Raw genomic sequence first — 16,022 nt, 5'->3', positions numbered from 1 at the left:
GGGGGGGAGCAGGTGTAATCAGAGGGGCTTGACTGAAGCCTCCTGCGTCTGCAACAGATTCTGATAACTCAGACGCTGTGGTAGCCAACTGCTCTCTACAGTCAATTACGGCCAGCGGGGCCCACTGATTATTTTTATAGCCTTTCCTGGAGTCATGACAAGGAAAACTAAATGATCCACAGGACCCCTTTCATCACAAACAGCCGGGTTTCATGGTTGGGGGTGGAGGAAGGAAAGAAAGAAATTACTTTTTTCCCCACTTTGGAGCTAATCAACAGAACTCAAGGCTGGGCAGCCAGCATGTTGGTGTTGGGAAAAGCTGTTCTCAAGCAGAACTAATTGGCAACAGAAATGGAATTTTTCCCCAAAAAAAAGTATAAACATACTTTATCCCTGGGAATTACCCTTTGGAATAGGTATTCCAGACATGCTGTGTGCAGCTGCCCACGCCCAGCCGCCCCCCTCCCCCAGGCGAGACCAGGGGCGGCCCCGCGCGGGCTACCGCTCAGCCAGCTCGGCCTTTTTTGCAGTAAGATGGTCACAAAGGTCATTGGCCCAGAGCAGCCCAGCCTGGAGTGGACATTGGCTCTCCTCTTGCCCAGCACCACTTCCCCCTCCTAGAAGCAGCTGTTGGCTTTGGGATACCCCGTGCCCCCATCCCCCACACTGGTTTGGGGGGACTTCATCCCCTCGCAGCTCCAGGGATGAGCCCTGGCATATGAGCATGGGAAATTTGAGGAACAGGCATACAACCCAACAAGAAACAAGAGGCAGGGGAGCCTGGGTGGCTCAGTCAGTTAAGCATCTGCATTCAACTCAGGTCATGATCCCTGGGGTCCTGGGATTGAGTCCCACATCAGGCTCCCTGCTTAGCAGGGGGTCTGCTTCTCCCTCTCCCTCTGCCCCTCCCACTACTTGTGCTCTCTTGTGCGCTCTCTGTCTCTCAAATAAATAAATAAAATCTTTCAAAAAAAAAAGAAGAAACAAGGCACACACAAAATATGTAATGAAGCTTCTAGAAAAGAGATCTCTTGCGATTTTAGAGGTGCAGAGGGGTTGAAGTAACCTGCCCAGAGTCACACAGCATGGTAGTAGGGGATCCAGGATCTGAGCTGAGGTCTGTAGGATTGAAGAGTTTGTGACATTTAACTCCCAGGCTCTGCAAAGAGGTGGCATAACCTCTGGAGGGAGCCAGACAAACCGGATTCAGCCCCATCTCTGCCACTTACTGCCTGTGGGATTTCAGGCAAGTTACTTAACCTCTCAGGGCGCCTGGGTGGCTCAGTCGGTTCAGCGTCCAACTCTTGGTTTCGGCTCAGGCCGTGATCTTGCGGTTGTGGGAGCGAGCCCCACGTTCGCCTGTGTACTCAGTGTGGAGTCTGCTGCAGATTCTTTCTCCCTCTGCCCACCCTCCCTCCGTCCCTCTCTCTCTTTCTTAAATAAATAAAATCTATTTTTAAAAAAAGTTACTTCACCTCTCTGCTCCTCAGTTTCCATATCTGTGAAGTGGGGCCTCTAAGAGCGCCTCCGTTTGTGGGACCTGAGGGTTGAAGGGATTAACACCGATAAACGTACCGCGCGAGCAACAGTACCTGTCACGAGCAAGGATTTGTCCCTACCCCTGTCACTCTGTGTCCCACACTTGTGAGAACCAGGCTAAGTAAAGGCAGGGGTAGGGGAGGAGGGAGCCATCAATGCTACGAGGGCAAGGTCTCCAAACGCTTCTCCATATTTTCCTTCCTGTCGTGGGGTCGTCAGGCTCGGGTCCCCTCCAGGAGCAGCTCTCCCACAAAGATGGGAGCCATCACGTACCCACGGCTTGCTCAAGGCTTTCGGCTATTCTTAGACCTGGAGATACGCAGCGAGCGGCAGCCAGGTCTGTCCACGGCGGTGACAGTGGCGATCCAGGGGAAATTCCACTCATTCACGTGGCAGAAAGTAAGCCATCAGACGAATGCCACATGGTCGAGGGCACATGTGAATTGGCAGAGCCACAGTGGAAAATAGTTTGGGACGTGATTTCCTATTGTCCACAACCCGGCAGTCCCGCTTTCAGGTGGACACAGAAGACACAGGCCAGCTTGTGTGCACTAGGACACGTGCAAGGATGCTCAGAGCAGGGCCGCTTGTGATAGCAAGCACAGGTGGGAAGCAACCCAGATGCCTGTAGATGTGGGAAACACGTTGTGGTTCACCACGCAGCAGCGTGTAGCGGGGGAAGACGTGAGGAAGCAAGGAGCTGCATGCAGCCATGGGCATGAACTTTAGTGATAAACGCTTTATGAAAACAAGTGCCACAAGACAACACAGATCTTTTTATAAAGTTCAAAAATAAGTGAAAGTCAATAATCTTTTGTTTGGGTATAAATACTTTTTTTTTTTTAAACAAGGGAAGTTGGGATGATGAAACAGTTCTGCAAACGGATGGTGAGGACAGTTGTCCCACATTGAGAATGTACTTGATGCCACCGAACTGTATCCTTAAGATGGGTAAAATGGTACGTTTTATGTACCTTTTACCACAATTTTTTAAAAAGCCATAGAAAGGGACACCTGGGTCGCTCCGTCGGTTAAGTCCCAACTCTTGATTTTGGCTCAGGTCACAATCTCAGGGTGGTGAGATCGAGCCCCGTGTTCGGCTCCATGCTCTGCGGGGAGTCTGCTTGGGATTCTCTCTGTCCCTCTCCCTCTGCCCTTCCCCCACATGCATGCACGCTCTCTCTCTGTTTCTCTAAAAAAGTAAAACAAAAACAAAAACCTAAAAATAAATAAAAAGCCACAGAAAGATAAACACAAGATTCAAGATGGTGGCTACCGCGGCGGGAGCAGCACGTAGGTAGGTGCAGATAGTTGTCAAAGGTCTAGTTCCCAGGCTGGGGGGTGGCTCTGTGGGGGGCTTTATTTCATAAATAAATGGGTGAGATTGCTAGATGGAAGGGTGAATGGGGCCATTCAGGAGCCTCTTCCAGTGTGCCCTGTGGAGGCTCTGATTAATTCACTTTTACCTGAGGTCTATTTTATAAGTCTCGAGGAAAGCTCTCTGGACCAGGATTTGGGGACCCGGGATGTAATGGGGGCTGCTGAGCAAGTGAGCAAGGCCTTTGGCCATTCCCTCTGCTCTTAATCAGGCATAGGACTGTCTGGTCCTGGGGCGGGGTGGGGGAGGGGCATTCCGTGGGGCATTTGGAGGGCACGCGCCTGCCCTCCTCCACGTGCTTGCATCTGCAGGGTCTTCCCCTCCCCTCACTCATTTGGAAGGCAGGGCCGGGCACGCTCCTCAGAGGAGCATGGGTGGAGCAGGGGTGGCAGAGCCAGTTCAAGGGACGGAGCAGTGACAGCCGCCTGGCCACAACAGATCCCACAACAGATCCCATACCCTGCCTGACTCCGGGTATATCACAACTCTAGTGTGGGTGGGGCGCCTGGGTGGCGCAGTCGTTAAGCATCTGCCTTCGGCTCAGGGCGTGATCCCGGCATTATGGGATCGAGCCCCACATCAGGCTCCTCCGCTATGAGCCTGCTTCTTCCTCTCCCACTCCCCCTGCTTGTGTTCCCTCTCTCGCTGGCTGTCTCTCTCTGTCAAATAAATAAATAAAATCTTTAAAAAAAAAAAAAAAGAACTCTAGTGTGGGAGATGGTGTTGTGTACCAGCCCTCCCACCCCACCTGAGACAGACAAGAGGGGTGAGTGCAAGAGACACGTAAGAGTGCAGAATCTGGGCCTGGGCTGGTTTGAGAGCCGTTGATGTGCCTGCAGTTCCACTGCCTTCATTTTTATGCAAATGAAGGGCCACTGGGTGTGTTGTCACGGGTTATTGAAATGTGGCATTCATAAATGTAGTATGTGGCTGGAGATTCCTGGTGACCCTAGTTCACGGTTCTCCCAGAAGCTCTGACTGCCTTGTCACTCTTGGCGACATAGCAAACCAGCCATTTCTACAAGTTTATTGAGTGTCTACTATGGAATATAACACTGAACAAAACAAGCAAAAAAAATAGGTAGATAAATAGATGATAGATAGATAGATAGATAGATAGATAGATAGATAGATAGATATCTGTACCCTCAGGAAACTTACATTCTAGTAGGGGACATTTAAGAAAAGAAAAATAATATAGTATTCTAGATGATGGCAAGTGGTAAGGAATGAGCCACGTGGAGATCTGGAGAACGAGTGTTCCAGGTGGAGGGGAAAGCAAGTGCAAAGGTCCTGAGGCAGGACTGTGCCTGGCACAATTGAGAATAATAAGCGTGGCAAGGGGGAGAGCAGGGGAGATGAGGTCCAGATCCTACGGGACCTTGCGGGCATGGTGAGGACTTGGCCTTTTACTCTGGGTGAGGTGGGCCCAGGACTGGAAGGCAGGGGGGTGTTCTGAGCAGAGGAGGGACAGGATCTGATTTCATTTTAATAGGACCCCACTGGGTCAGAGAGGCAAGAGAAGCAGACACCAGTGAGGAGAAAACTATAACAGCCCAGAGAGAAATGCCCTTCTGGACCAGGGTAAGGGCAAGGGAGGGGACAGAAAGTGGTGAGCTTCCAGATACAGGTTGAAGGGAAAACCAATAGGATTTCTTTTTCCTAAAAAATGGAAGCAGCTGGGTTCCACTTGTGTGTTTTGGGGTCAGGAAAGTTGGAGACCTGATTAGGAAATAGAGATATGGTTATCACAAAACAGATCCCTTCTTCCAGCCTCCTGGGACTTCTGATATGCAGGCTTTGAAAGGAATGTTTTAGATCTCCATGAGCTCACGTGGATGAACACTCAGGAAATATTATCCAGTGGAAACAGCAAGATGTAGAATAGAATGTATAGAATGAGCTCAGTTGTGGAAACTAAAATTACAAGAAAAAAAAGGTGCAAAGAAGAATGAGTGAATGATCTGGAAGAATAAACACCTGACTCTTAACGGGTTGCCCAGGGTGGGAGCCGCTGAGACTGAGACGCAGGATCACCCTTCCAAGCACACAAAATAATTATAAAACCCATTTGTAATTATTTTTAAAAGTGCTGTGAGCATGCCTCCATTCTCGCCACCGTAGCTGTGCTGCTCTGAGCCAGCGTCCCCACCTGGGCCTCCTGCTTGGCCTCGGCTGTAAGAGACGGAGCCCAGGAATGGGAAATACTTTCCTCTGCTGCTCGCTGGCTTGGGAGAACTGGAAAGGGCCCACCTGGCTCCCAGGGCTTCTAAAAATAGAAAGGTGTCTTAACTTTCCTATAGGTTTGGTTTAGCTGTTCCTTCTGCTTATTCCAAGATGCTGTTTCTGGTAGAGTCATGCTCTGCACGTGAAAATAAAGTACGTCAGGAGCAAGACCTTAAGCAGATGGAATTAACAGGGAGCTGCCCCTAATGGGTCGCCAGAAATGCCCCCACACGCAGAGCCAGGGAAGGCGCTGAGGAGCCCAGGGCCGCCGCCGTCTGCACTGGGGCCCAGATGCGGCCTGTGTAGACGACACCTCCCACCCAGCGCAGTCTCTGCATCCTTTCCATCTCTCAGAACGGGACTGAGGAATTGGGCTGTTTGATATGTTTTAGGCAAGAGGAGGAAGCTCCAGACTCAGTGCCTGGAGTCTGACTCCCATTGGGTGAGGACTGAGGACGGTCCATGCCAGGATTTCTGAGACCCTGGGCACAAGCGTGTGTGCTGTGGGGCCAGTGGCGTGCTGGTAAAGGTTAGCAGTTGGCACTCCAGGGGAGATAGAGCACGTGTGTGTGTGTGTGTGTGTGTGTGTGTGTGTGTATCATACGAATATATGCGCATAGACACACACCGAGGTTTATCATAGATTGTACTGGTGTAAGGACGTGCAGCACACAATTAACAAATAAAAATAAAATTTACAATACCTCCTTGTAAGTTTCATATATACTCGACTGAGTCACATGGAAGGGGTTTGTTGATTTTGGCCCCCAGCCCTTGTATCTGGGGTCAGCCTAGGCTTACAAGTGATGAGTGAGGGTAGCTCGAGGCAGGTGGGTATTTTCCTTTACCTTAGGGATCCAGACAAAGTGATACAACAGGGTGTAGTTTGTCAATGAAGTGAGCAAAGACCTTCCTTTGGGGGCTGTTGACAAGGGAACAGCCACAGAGGGGACACACTTCTATGCTTAATCTGCATCGTTAACTTTTCCTGTCTCTTCCCTCAACTCTAGACAATCAGCAAAACCATAAATTGAGCCCTGAGTCGTCCTGTTACCGGTTCCCATGGTGTAAGGACTCCCATTGGGGCCGATTTCCCAGGCCACCAGCCTGGGGTCACCGCATGCGGGCTTGGGGAGAGGTGTGCAACAGCAGACTATCGAATGTGCTTCCACCAGACGGCACGGACGGCAGTAGCCCTGGGAGCCTCCAGAGCAGTGAAATGTCCTCAGACAGGGAAAGGGATGAGCAGTGAGTACCCATTACCTTTGTACCATCATTGATTTGATTATAAGTCTGCGAAATTTAATTTTTAATAATGACTGTTTAGCNTGAAATTTAATTTTTAATAATGACTCTGTTTAGCAACGCGTTCACCACATTTCTGACGGTCTGACCATTGGCTTTCAAGAGCCGGGGCAAGCTGGCTNCGAAATTTAATTTTTAATAATGACTGTTTAGCAACGCGTTCACCACATTTCTGACGGTCTGACCATTGGCTTTCAAGAGCCGGGGCAAGCTGGCTCCAGTGCGCCACAGTGTAGGGACCACGTGGCAAAGAGTGTCACGGGTTGGGGAGGAAGCGAGTCCCTCCATCTCTGCCCAGAGCCCAGAGCAGCTCAGGCACCAAAAGGCGGGGGGCACTATGAGAGTCTCAGGGGGGCAGAGGCAGGAGGAGGCAGGAGAGGACGAGCAGGGCAAGAGCCCAGTTTGGGGCACATGTGAGACATTGCTTCGCTGCTCCCCAGAAAGAACTGGAGGGTCCTTGGCGGGAGGGGGGCCTGCTGAGCTTCTGATGCAGAGTAGGTAAGCTTCCTGGCCAGCACGAATCTGGGTGAAGTCACTCCCCATGAAAGCAGTCCATTCTGCTCCTCAGAAGCTCTCGGGGGCCAAAGGCCTGGGATCACTGATGTCAGTAACGAGGCTCTCAGTCCCTTCTTCAAGCCCCCTTCGTGCCCGCCTCCTCCGGCGCCTTCCCGGGTAGCATGGCTCGTGGGAGACCTTCGTCTTCTCTAAGCTTGTTGAGAACTTAAGTGCCCTCCAAGCAGACGCACGGAATTTTCGAGTCTCAAAGAGATTTTAGAGATTTCCTAAAATAATCCCTTCATTTTATAGATGAGGAAACAGAGGCCCAGAGATAGGAGGTGACTTGGTCAAGGTTACAAGAAAAATCAAGGGCAGAAGTGGGTAGGATGACCAATCGTCCCAGTGTGCCCAGGACTGGGCAAGGGTGGCCCTGGGACCCCCCACTCAGGTCTCCGCTCGACCCCAAGGCAGAGGGCCTGGGCCAATCCCCGAAAGGAAGGGAGGCCTTAGTCAGTACAGAGCTGCTGCAGGGTGGAATTTTCCAAGAGGAGAGAAAAGAGGAGGCCACATCTGGGTGCTGGGATCTCCAGCTCTGCCCAGATACCTGGCACCGAGGGATTTCCCACCTGCCTGGGCCCTGCTCTGTGTTTCCCGGGCTCTCGGATGTAATGTGCCTCCACTTCCAGAGAGACACTCGCTGACCCGATCTGCGGCTTATCTCTGGCTGCCGCGTCCACAGCTGTGGGGCTGAGTATGCAAATAGCCTCCGATAATATTAATATGTGATTCCCCCCAGGGGAAGCGTGTGGAAAGCGCTGTATGTGTTTCACAATTCTGTTTCGTCCAGAGGAGCAGTGGGGGCCCAGAATGATTTGAAACAGATTTTTGGAAAAGCAAAATAAAATTGGAACAAAACCTAGTAGAGGCATGTGCCACTCTCCCCACGCCCAGCTCTCTCCACCCCGGCCTGATGTTAACCATCTTCTCCCGTCCCCCGGAGCCCACTCCAGCAGGGCGGCGAGCACAGCACTTGGCATCGGGCACCCTTCATTCCCACCGGGAGCCCCTTCCTGGGACACGTGCCCCTGCCCGTCCCGAGATGAAGGCTGCTCAGCCTGTGGCTGCCTCTCTCTGACCTCTCTGCCTGCCTCCCACAGTTAATCCTCCCCTCAACCCCCCCTCCTCCTGCACCCCGGCTTCCCAGGGAGATCATGGAATCTTAGAGAAGAACATAGACTACTGGAAGTGGAGAGTTTAGGGCAAGTCAAGTCAGAAAGACGGAGATCTGATTCTGGTTTCTGCCACCAACCAGCTGTGTGACCTTGGGCGAGTCACTTCTCTGAGCCTCTGCTTGCTCAGAGTACCACGAGGGTAGTAATACTTGCCCCACCAGAGGCTCATGGAGGCTCCCTGAGCTAAAGCTTCATAAATGCCTAGCACAGCACCTGGCATATGGCAGATACACAAGAAACACAGTCACAGTAAAAGCCCCTTAAAGAGTTCCAACCACTCCATTGCAGAGATGGACAAACGGAGGCCCAGGGAGGGGAGAGAACTCGCCCAAGGCCTCACAGCAAGCCCCTGCAATCCCATCCCTCCCCCTCGCAGGCTCCCTTCTCAGGGGAGCTCCAGGGTGGCTTGCGGGCAAGTGCTGGCCTCCTCACACCTCACCTCCCTCTAGCGTCTGGTCCACACGCCAGCCTCACTCACCATCAAGCCGGTCGGGGCGTTCAGGCCGGGTACGCGTCCCCCTCCAGGCAGCCTGGCTTTCTCTGTCACCAAGGTGAGCGGCAGCTCTCATCAGCTGCAGGACTCCGGGAAGCCCGCTCCGGGAAGCCCGTCCAGACTAGCCCCTCAGGAGGTTGCTTCCAAGGAGCCCACTGTCCCCCGGTCTTCCTTGTGGTGCCGAGGGCCGGGGGACAACGCGCTGCCAGGCTCTGATAGCACAGCCGGCTTCTTATCTGGCCTGTGTCCGGGTGCAGGAGGCCGTGGAGCTGGGGTTCCAGGAAGCCCGCCTGGGGCCCCCCCGGCCGGCCGCTCTCCCCGGATGCTGCTTGCTGCTCTGGACGCGGCCGATTGCCCGTCAGTGTCACTGAGCTCTGCCAGGGAGAATTTCATGCTGGCCCCCAGCAGGCGGGGCCCCCACCCCTTCACGTCCCACCCCCCACTCCCATCTTGGCAAGGGGACGGGAAAAGGCAGCTAATTTCAAGTCCGCACAGCGCTTGTGGTCGTGTCCTGAACTCTCTACGATTAATCACAGAGCATCTGATTTCTGCTTCGCCTCAGAGGGGGGTGTGGGGACGCCTGGAAGTTTCTGTTTACTCCATTCTGTGCGGGCTGTGTGCTAATCACAAACAGACAGGGACACAGCCTTGCCCTCCCTCTGCCGCCTCTGCCTCCTCTTCTTACCTTGCCACTTTCATGTCCCCTCCTCACTCCTTCTCCTTTTCCTCCTTTCTTCCCTCTCCCCCATGGGTCCCCCTCCATCTGTCCTGTCCGGATCTGATCGTCCACACACCCCTTCCTGTGGTCCTGGTTTCCCCTGACCCCCGTTGTCCCCTCTGCACCTCCCACTTCTCCTGGGGTGCGAATTAGCTTGGCATTTTCCCTTTACGTCTTTAGAGTTAGTGGTCAGCTTCTTTTATTGCCTTTTTTCCTTTTTTTTTTTTTTTTACAACCTAATGTTTTCAGGCTTTCCTGTTACATTTGTATGTGTGATTCCTGCAAACTTGCTGGTGTCTCGGTCAGGGGGTGGGGTCCGGGCACGACACGCCAACGGCTCCCTTTGTCACCTTGGCACATCAACTCTGGGATTCTGCTCAGGGATGGCCCTGGAACAAAGCCCCCATTGACCACTGGGGCAGAGAGGCCTGGCCCCTCGGAGCCCACCAGCCTGTGACACCTAGAGATGAATTTCTCTCTCCCTTGGCTCCCTTCCACCCAGCAGCCACTGCAGACAAGAAACCAGGAATAAACAGCCCCAAAGAATAGTAACTGACACCCCTCCCCAAACACACACACACACTCTGAAGAGTCATTTGGTGAGACCTTTGAAAACCAGAAATGAGCATATACGCCGCCACCCAGAACATAACTTACGCATGTGCCGAGGGAGGCACTCACACAGCGAGTTGCTTAAAAAAAAAAAAAAAAGGTTTATTATAGGAAACAATTGAAAATAATGTAAACACCCACCAAACAATGACTGGTTACTCAGAATGCAAAGGGTCATGCTGCTAAGGCTTACCAGGCAGGGGCTTAAAAGGAATGTGCTAAGTTGGTCGGTGACAACAGCAGTGGGTCTCCAAGACACATTATTGAGTGAGAAGGGGGCCAGAATGAGATAGTTGGTATAATCCTGATGGTGTAACCCTCCCCTATGTACACACACAAAAACTGAGACACTACAGAAACACAGGTCAAGCCTGAAAAATAGTCTTAAAGGATTGAAACCAAACTGGGTCATTACCTCTGGGAAAAAGGGAGGCAAAACTGTATAATGGTGGTGCTCTCACCTGTAACAGTTTCATTTTGAAAAGCGAAGCAGGCATCATCTATTACCTATGTCCCCAGCAGCTTCCTCCTCCGCACCGGGGTGCAGAAAAAATCTCATCCAAGTGCGTGCCCCCGTGGACTAACTCAGAGAATTCTCCGGCACGTCCGCGGAGAGATCAATAGCCGTGCTGAGGAGTGAACCCGGCAATTCTACAGACACTCAGGTGTGATCACCTCCACTTAGATGTGGGACCCCTGAACCGACAGTGACTGGTAGCAGAAGGGATTCCTCAAGAGCAGGAGAGCTGTCCGAGTGACTCCCCCGGGGGCTTAGGTCTCCTGGAAATGAGGACAGCAGATACATATTAGAAAGGAGAGTATTAAAAAGTGCCGACTTGGTTTCAGGAAACAGTGTCACCTACTCTAACTCAGAGAATATGAAAACCATTTAGAAACACTTGCCAGGGTTGAATATGAACAGTCCAGGCCTTATGGAGAGAGTGCTACTGAGCCATTTAAACAGTCCCCTGCCCCGTCACCGACGACACGCAGGACCACATCTCATGGACACGACAGGCATGGGGACCTTGTGTTCCATGCAAGGTGCTCCTTCCTGCTGGTGATGAAATTCTTCACCTGTCGCACGCCTGCTGGCTTCGGGCACTGAGCGAGGGGAGCTACCGTATAGAAGACAGGTGACATGCTCTGCAGCCCAGAGCCAGAGGCACCCAGCTCCTCGGCGCCCTCCTCCTGCGCGGAAGGAAGCTCCGGGTGGAGCCCCGAGGTCTCAGGCGTGGGCTTTCCAGCTGTCAGAGCGTGTGGCCCTGGGAGCCTGGCGCGGGGCTCCCACGGGGCGGCCTCCAAGGCAGCTGTAGGGACTGGGCCCGACACAGTGCTGAAGCCTCTGTGAGGAAGTGCCTCCTGACTTGACCACGTCTCCAACATTTCCTCATGTCTCCTTTTAACGATGAGAAAGCAGGCCTCAGGCTTAGGTCGTTCAAACCAACAGCATCTAGCTAGAACGGTGTTTGGCAAGTGACCATGGTTTTCCGTGGACAGTTTCCTATTTGAATCTCTTAAAGTTTAGTAGTCCACCAAGTAAGGGGAGAATGCACAGAATCCTGGTATGACGTGGGGTAGAGTCAACAGTAACGTGTTCCCACGGGTTCACGCGTCGGGACAGTTGCACTGCGGTACCGCGGAAGGTCGGGTGCAGGGTGCGTGAGACTTCCCTGCACTTCTCCGCAGCCTTGTCAGAAATCGAAAACTAGGCTAAATGTTAAAGTTCATTTAAATTTTTTTTAAANGTCAGTAATGAGGCTCTCAGTCCCTTCTTCAAGCCCCCTTCGTGCCCGCCTCCTCCGGCGCCTTCCCGGGTAGCATGGCTCGTGGGAGACCTTCGTCTTCTCTAAGCTTGTTGAGAACTTAAGTGCCCTCCAAGCAGACGCACGGAATTTTCGAGTCTCAAAGAGATTTTAGAGATTTCCTAAAATAATCCCTTCATTTTATAGATGAGGAAACAGAGGCCCAGAGATAGGAGGTGACTTGGTCAAGGTTACAAGAAAAATCAAGGGCAGAAGTGGGTAGGATGACCAATCGTCCCAGTGTGCCCAGGACTGGGCAAGGGTGGCCCTGGGACCCCCCACTCAGGTCTCCGCTCGACCCCAAGGCAGAGGGCCTGGGCCAATCCCCGAAAGGAAGGGAGGCCTTAGTCAGTACAGAGCTGCTGCAGGGTGGAATTTTCCAAGAGGAGAGAAAAGAGGAGGCCACATCTGGGTGCTGGGATCTCCAGCTCTGCCCAGATACCTGGCACCGAGGGATTTCCCACCTGCCTGGGCCCTGCTCTGTGTTTCCCGGGCTCTCGGATGTAATGTGCCTCCACTTCCAGAGAGACACTCGCTGACCCGATCTGCGGCTTATCTCTGGCTGCCGCGTCCACAGCTGTGGGGCTGAGTATGCAAATAGCCTCCGATAATATTAATATGTGATTCCCCCCAGGGGAAGCGTGTGGAAAGCGCTGTATGTGTTTCACAATTCTGTTTCGTCCAGAGGAGCAGTGGGGGCCCAGAATGATTTGAAACAGATTTTTGGAAAAGCAAAATAAAATTGGAACAAAACCTAGTAGAGGCATGTGCCACTCTCCCCACGCCCAGCTCTCTCCACCCCGGCCTGATGTTAACCATCTTCTCCCGTCCCCCGGAGCCCACTCCAGCAGGGCGGCGAGCACAGCACTTGGCATCGGGCACCCTTCATTCCCACCGGGAGCCCCTTCCTGGGACACGTGCCCCTGCCCGTCCCGAGATGAAGGCTGCTCAGCCTGTGGCTGCCTCTCTCTGACCTCTCTGCCTGCCTCCCACAGTTAATCCTCCCCTCAACCCCCCCTCCTCCTGCACCCCGGCTTCCCAGGGAGATCATGGAATCTTAGAGAAGAACATAGACTACTGGAAGTGGAGAGTTTAGGGCAAGTCAAGTCAGAAAGACGGAGATCTGATTCTGGTTTCTGCCACCAACCAGCTGTGTGACCTTGGGCGAGTCACTTCTCTGAGCCTCTGCTTGCTCAGAGTACCACGAGGGTAGTAATACTTGCCCCACCAGAGGCTCATGGAGGCTCCCTGAGCTAAAGCTTCATAAATGCCTAGCACAGCACCTGGCATATGGCAGATACACAAGAAACACAGTCACAGTAAAAGCCCCTTAAAGAGTTCCAACCACTCCATTGCAGAGATGGACAAACGGAGGCCCAGGGAGGGGAGAGAACTCGCCCAAGGCCTCACAGCAAGCCCCTGCAATCCCATCCCTCCCCCTCGCAGGCTCCCTTCTCAGGGGAGCTCCAGGGTGGCTTGCGGGCAAGTGCTGGCCTCCTCACACCTCACCTCCCTCTAGCGTCTGGTCCACACGCCAGCCTCACTCACCATCAAGCCGGTCGGGGCGTTCAGGCCGGTACGCGTCCCCCTCCAGGCAGCCTGGCTTTCTCTGTCACCAAGGTGAGCGGCAGCTCTCATCAGCTGCAGGAGTCGAGCTGGGACTCCGGGAAGCCCATCCAGACTAGCCCCTCAGGAGGTTGCTTCCAAGGAGCCCACTGTCCCCCGGTCTTCCTTGTGGTGCCGAGGGCCGGGGGACAACGCGCTGCCGGGCTCTGATAGCACAGCCGGCTTCTTATCTGGCCTGTGTCCGGGTGCAGGAGGCCGTGGAGCTGGGGTTCCAGGAAGCCCGCCTGGGGCCCCCCCTGCCGGCCGCTCTCCCCGGATGCTGCTTGCTGCTCTGGACGCGGCCGATTGCCCGTCAGTGTCACTGAGCTCTGCCAGGGAGAATTTCATGCTGGCCCCCAGCAGGCGGGGCCCCCACCCCTTCACGTCCCACCCCCCACTCCCATCTTGGCAAGGGGACGGGAAAAGGCAGCTAATTTCAAGTCCGCACAGCGCTTGTGGTCGTGTCCTGAACTCTCTATGATTAATCACAGAGCATCTGATTTCTGCTTCGCCTCAGAGGGGGGTGTGGGGACGCCTGGAAGTTTCTGTTTACTCCATTCTGTGCGGGCTGTGTGCTAATCACAAACAGACAGGGACACAGCCTTGCCCTCCCTCTGCCGCCTCTGCCTCCTCTTCTTACCTTGCCACTTTCATGTCCCCTCCTCACTCCTTCTCCTTTTCCTCCTTTCTTCCCTCTCCCCCATGGGTCCCCCTCCATCTGTCCTGTCCGGATCTGATCGTCCACACACCCCTTCCTGTGGTCCTGGTTTCCCCTGACCCCCGTTGTCCCCTCTGCACCTCCCACTTCTCCTGGGGTGCGAATTAGCTTGGCATTTTCCCTTTACGTCTTTAGAGTTAGTGGTCAGCTTCTTTTATTGCCTTTTTTCCTTTTTTTTTTTTTTTACAACCTAATGTTTTCAGGCTTTCCTGTTACATTTGTATGTGTGATTCCTGCAAACTTGCTGGTGTCTCGGTCAGGGGGTGGGGTCCGGGCACGACACGCCAACGGCTCCCTTTGTCACCTTGGCACATCAACTCTGGGATTCTGCTCAGGGATGGCCCTGGAACAAAGCCCCCATTGACCACTGGGGCAGAGAGGCCTGGCCCCTCGGAGCCCACCAGCCTGTGACACCTAGAGATGAATTTCTCTCTCCCTTGGCTCCCTTCCACCCAGCAGCCACTGCAGACAAGAAACCAGGAATAAACAGCCCCAAAGAATAGTAACTGACACCCCTCCCCAAACACACACACACACTCTGAAGAGTCATTTGGTGAGACCTTTGAAAACCAGAAATGAGCATATACGCCGCCACCCAGAACATAACTTACGCATGTGCCGAGGGAGGCACTCACACAGCGAGTTGCTTAAAAAAAAAAAAAAAAGGTTTATTATAGGAAACAATTGAAAATAATGTAAACACCCACCAAACAATGACTGGTTACTCAGAATGCAAAGGGTCATGCTGCTAAGGCTTACCAGGCAGGGGCTTAAAAGGAATGTGCTAAGTTGGTCGGTGACAACAGCAGTGGGTCTCCAAGACACATTATTGAGTGAGAAGGGGGCCAGAATGAGATAGTTGGTATAATCCTGATGGTGTAACCCTCCCCTATGTACACACACAAAAACTGAGACACTACAGAAACACAGGTCAAGCCTGAAAAATAGTCTTAAAGGATTGAAACCAAACTGGGTCATTACCTCTGGGAAAAAGGGAGGCAAAACTGTATAATGGTGGTGCTGTCACCTGTAACAGTTTCATTTTGAAAAGCGAAGCAGGCATCATCTATTACCTATGTCCCCAGCAGCTTCCTCCTCCGCACCGGGGTGCAGAAAAAATCTCATCCAAGTGCGTGCCCCCGTGGACTAACTCAGAGAATTCTCCGGCACGTCCGCGGAGAGATCAATAGCCGTGCTGAGGAGTGAACCCGGCAATTCTACAGACACTCAGGTGTGATCACCTCCACTTAGATGTGGGACCCCTGAACCGACAGTGACTGGTAGCAGAAGGGATTCCTCAAGAGCAGGAGAGCTGTCCGAGTGACTCCCCCGGGGGCTTAGGTCTCCTGGAAATGAGGACAGCAGATACATATTAGAAAGGAGAGTATTAAAAAGTGCCGACTTGGTTTCAGGAAACAGTGTCACCTACTCTAACTCAGAGAATATGAAAACCATTTAGAAACACTTGCCAGGGTTGAATATGAACAGTCCAGGCCTTATGGAGAGAGTGCTACTGAGCCATTTAAACAGTCCCCTGCCCCGTCACCGACGACACGCAGGACCACATCTCATGGACACGACAGGCATGGGGACCTTGTGTTCCATGCAAGGTGCTCCTTCCTGCTGGTGATGAAATTCTTCACCTGTCGCACGCCTGCTGGCTTCGGGCACTGAGCGAGGGGAGCTACCGTATAGAAGACAGGTGACATGCTCTGCAGCCCAGAGCCAGGGGCACCCAGCTCCTCGGCGCCCTCCTCCTGCGCGGAAGGAAGCTCCGGGTGGAGCCCCGAGGTCTCAGGCGTGGGCTTTCCAGCTGTCAGAGCGTGTGGCCCTGGGAGCCTGGCGCGGGGCTCCCACGGGGCGGCCTCCAAGGCAGCTGTAGGGACTGGGCCC

The 16,022-nt window shown here is 53.2% G+C and overlaps 1 protein-coding gene across 1 annotated transcript in view; it reads right to left on the bottom strand.

Moving 5' to 3' along the window:
- The window catches only part of RIPOR3 (RIPOR family member 3), an 80,843-nt gene extending 67,220 nt beyond the window's left edge, over positions 1-13,623 (bottom strand). The window contains exon 1 of the mRNA XM_034640536.1: positions 13,355-13,623. Coding sequence (XP_034496427.1) covers positions 13,355-13,444 — 90 coding nt within the window. The 5' untranslated portion in view covers positions 13,445-13,623. The remainder of the gene's footprint in view (positions 1-13,354) is intronic.
- Positions 13,624-16,022: the final 2,399 nt, after the last annotated feature.

Source organism: Ailuropoda melanoleuca, chromosome 13 (assembly GCF_002007445.2).
Source record: "Ailuropoda melanoleuca isolate Jingjing chromosome 13, ASM200744v2, whole genome shotgun sequence".
NCBI classification, from domain to species: domain Eukaryota; kingdom Metazoa; phylum Chordata; class Mammalia; order Carnivora; family Ursidae; genus Ailuropoda; species Ailuropoda melanoleuca.
The sequence above is the reverse complement of the archived record's forward strand: the minus strand, read 5'-3'. Positions and strand labels throughout refer to the sequence as shown.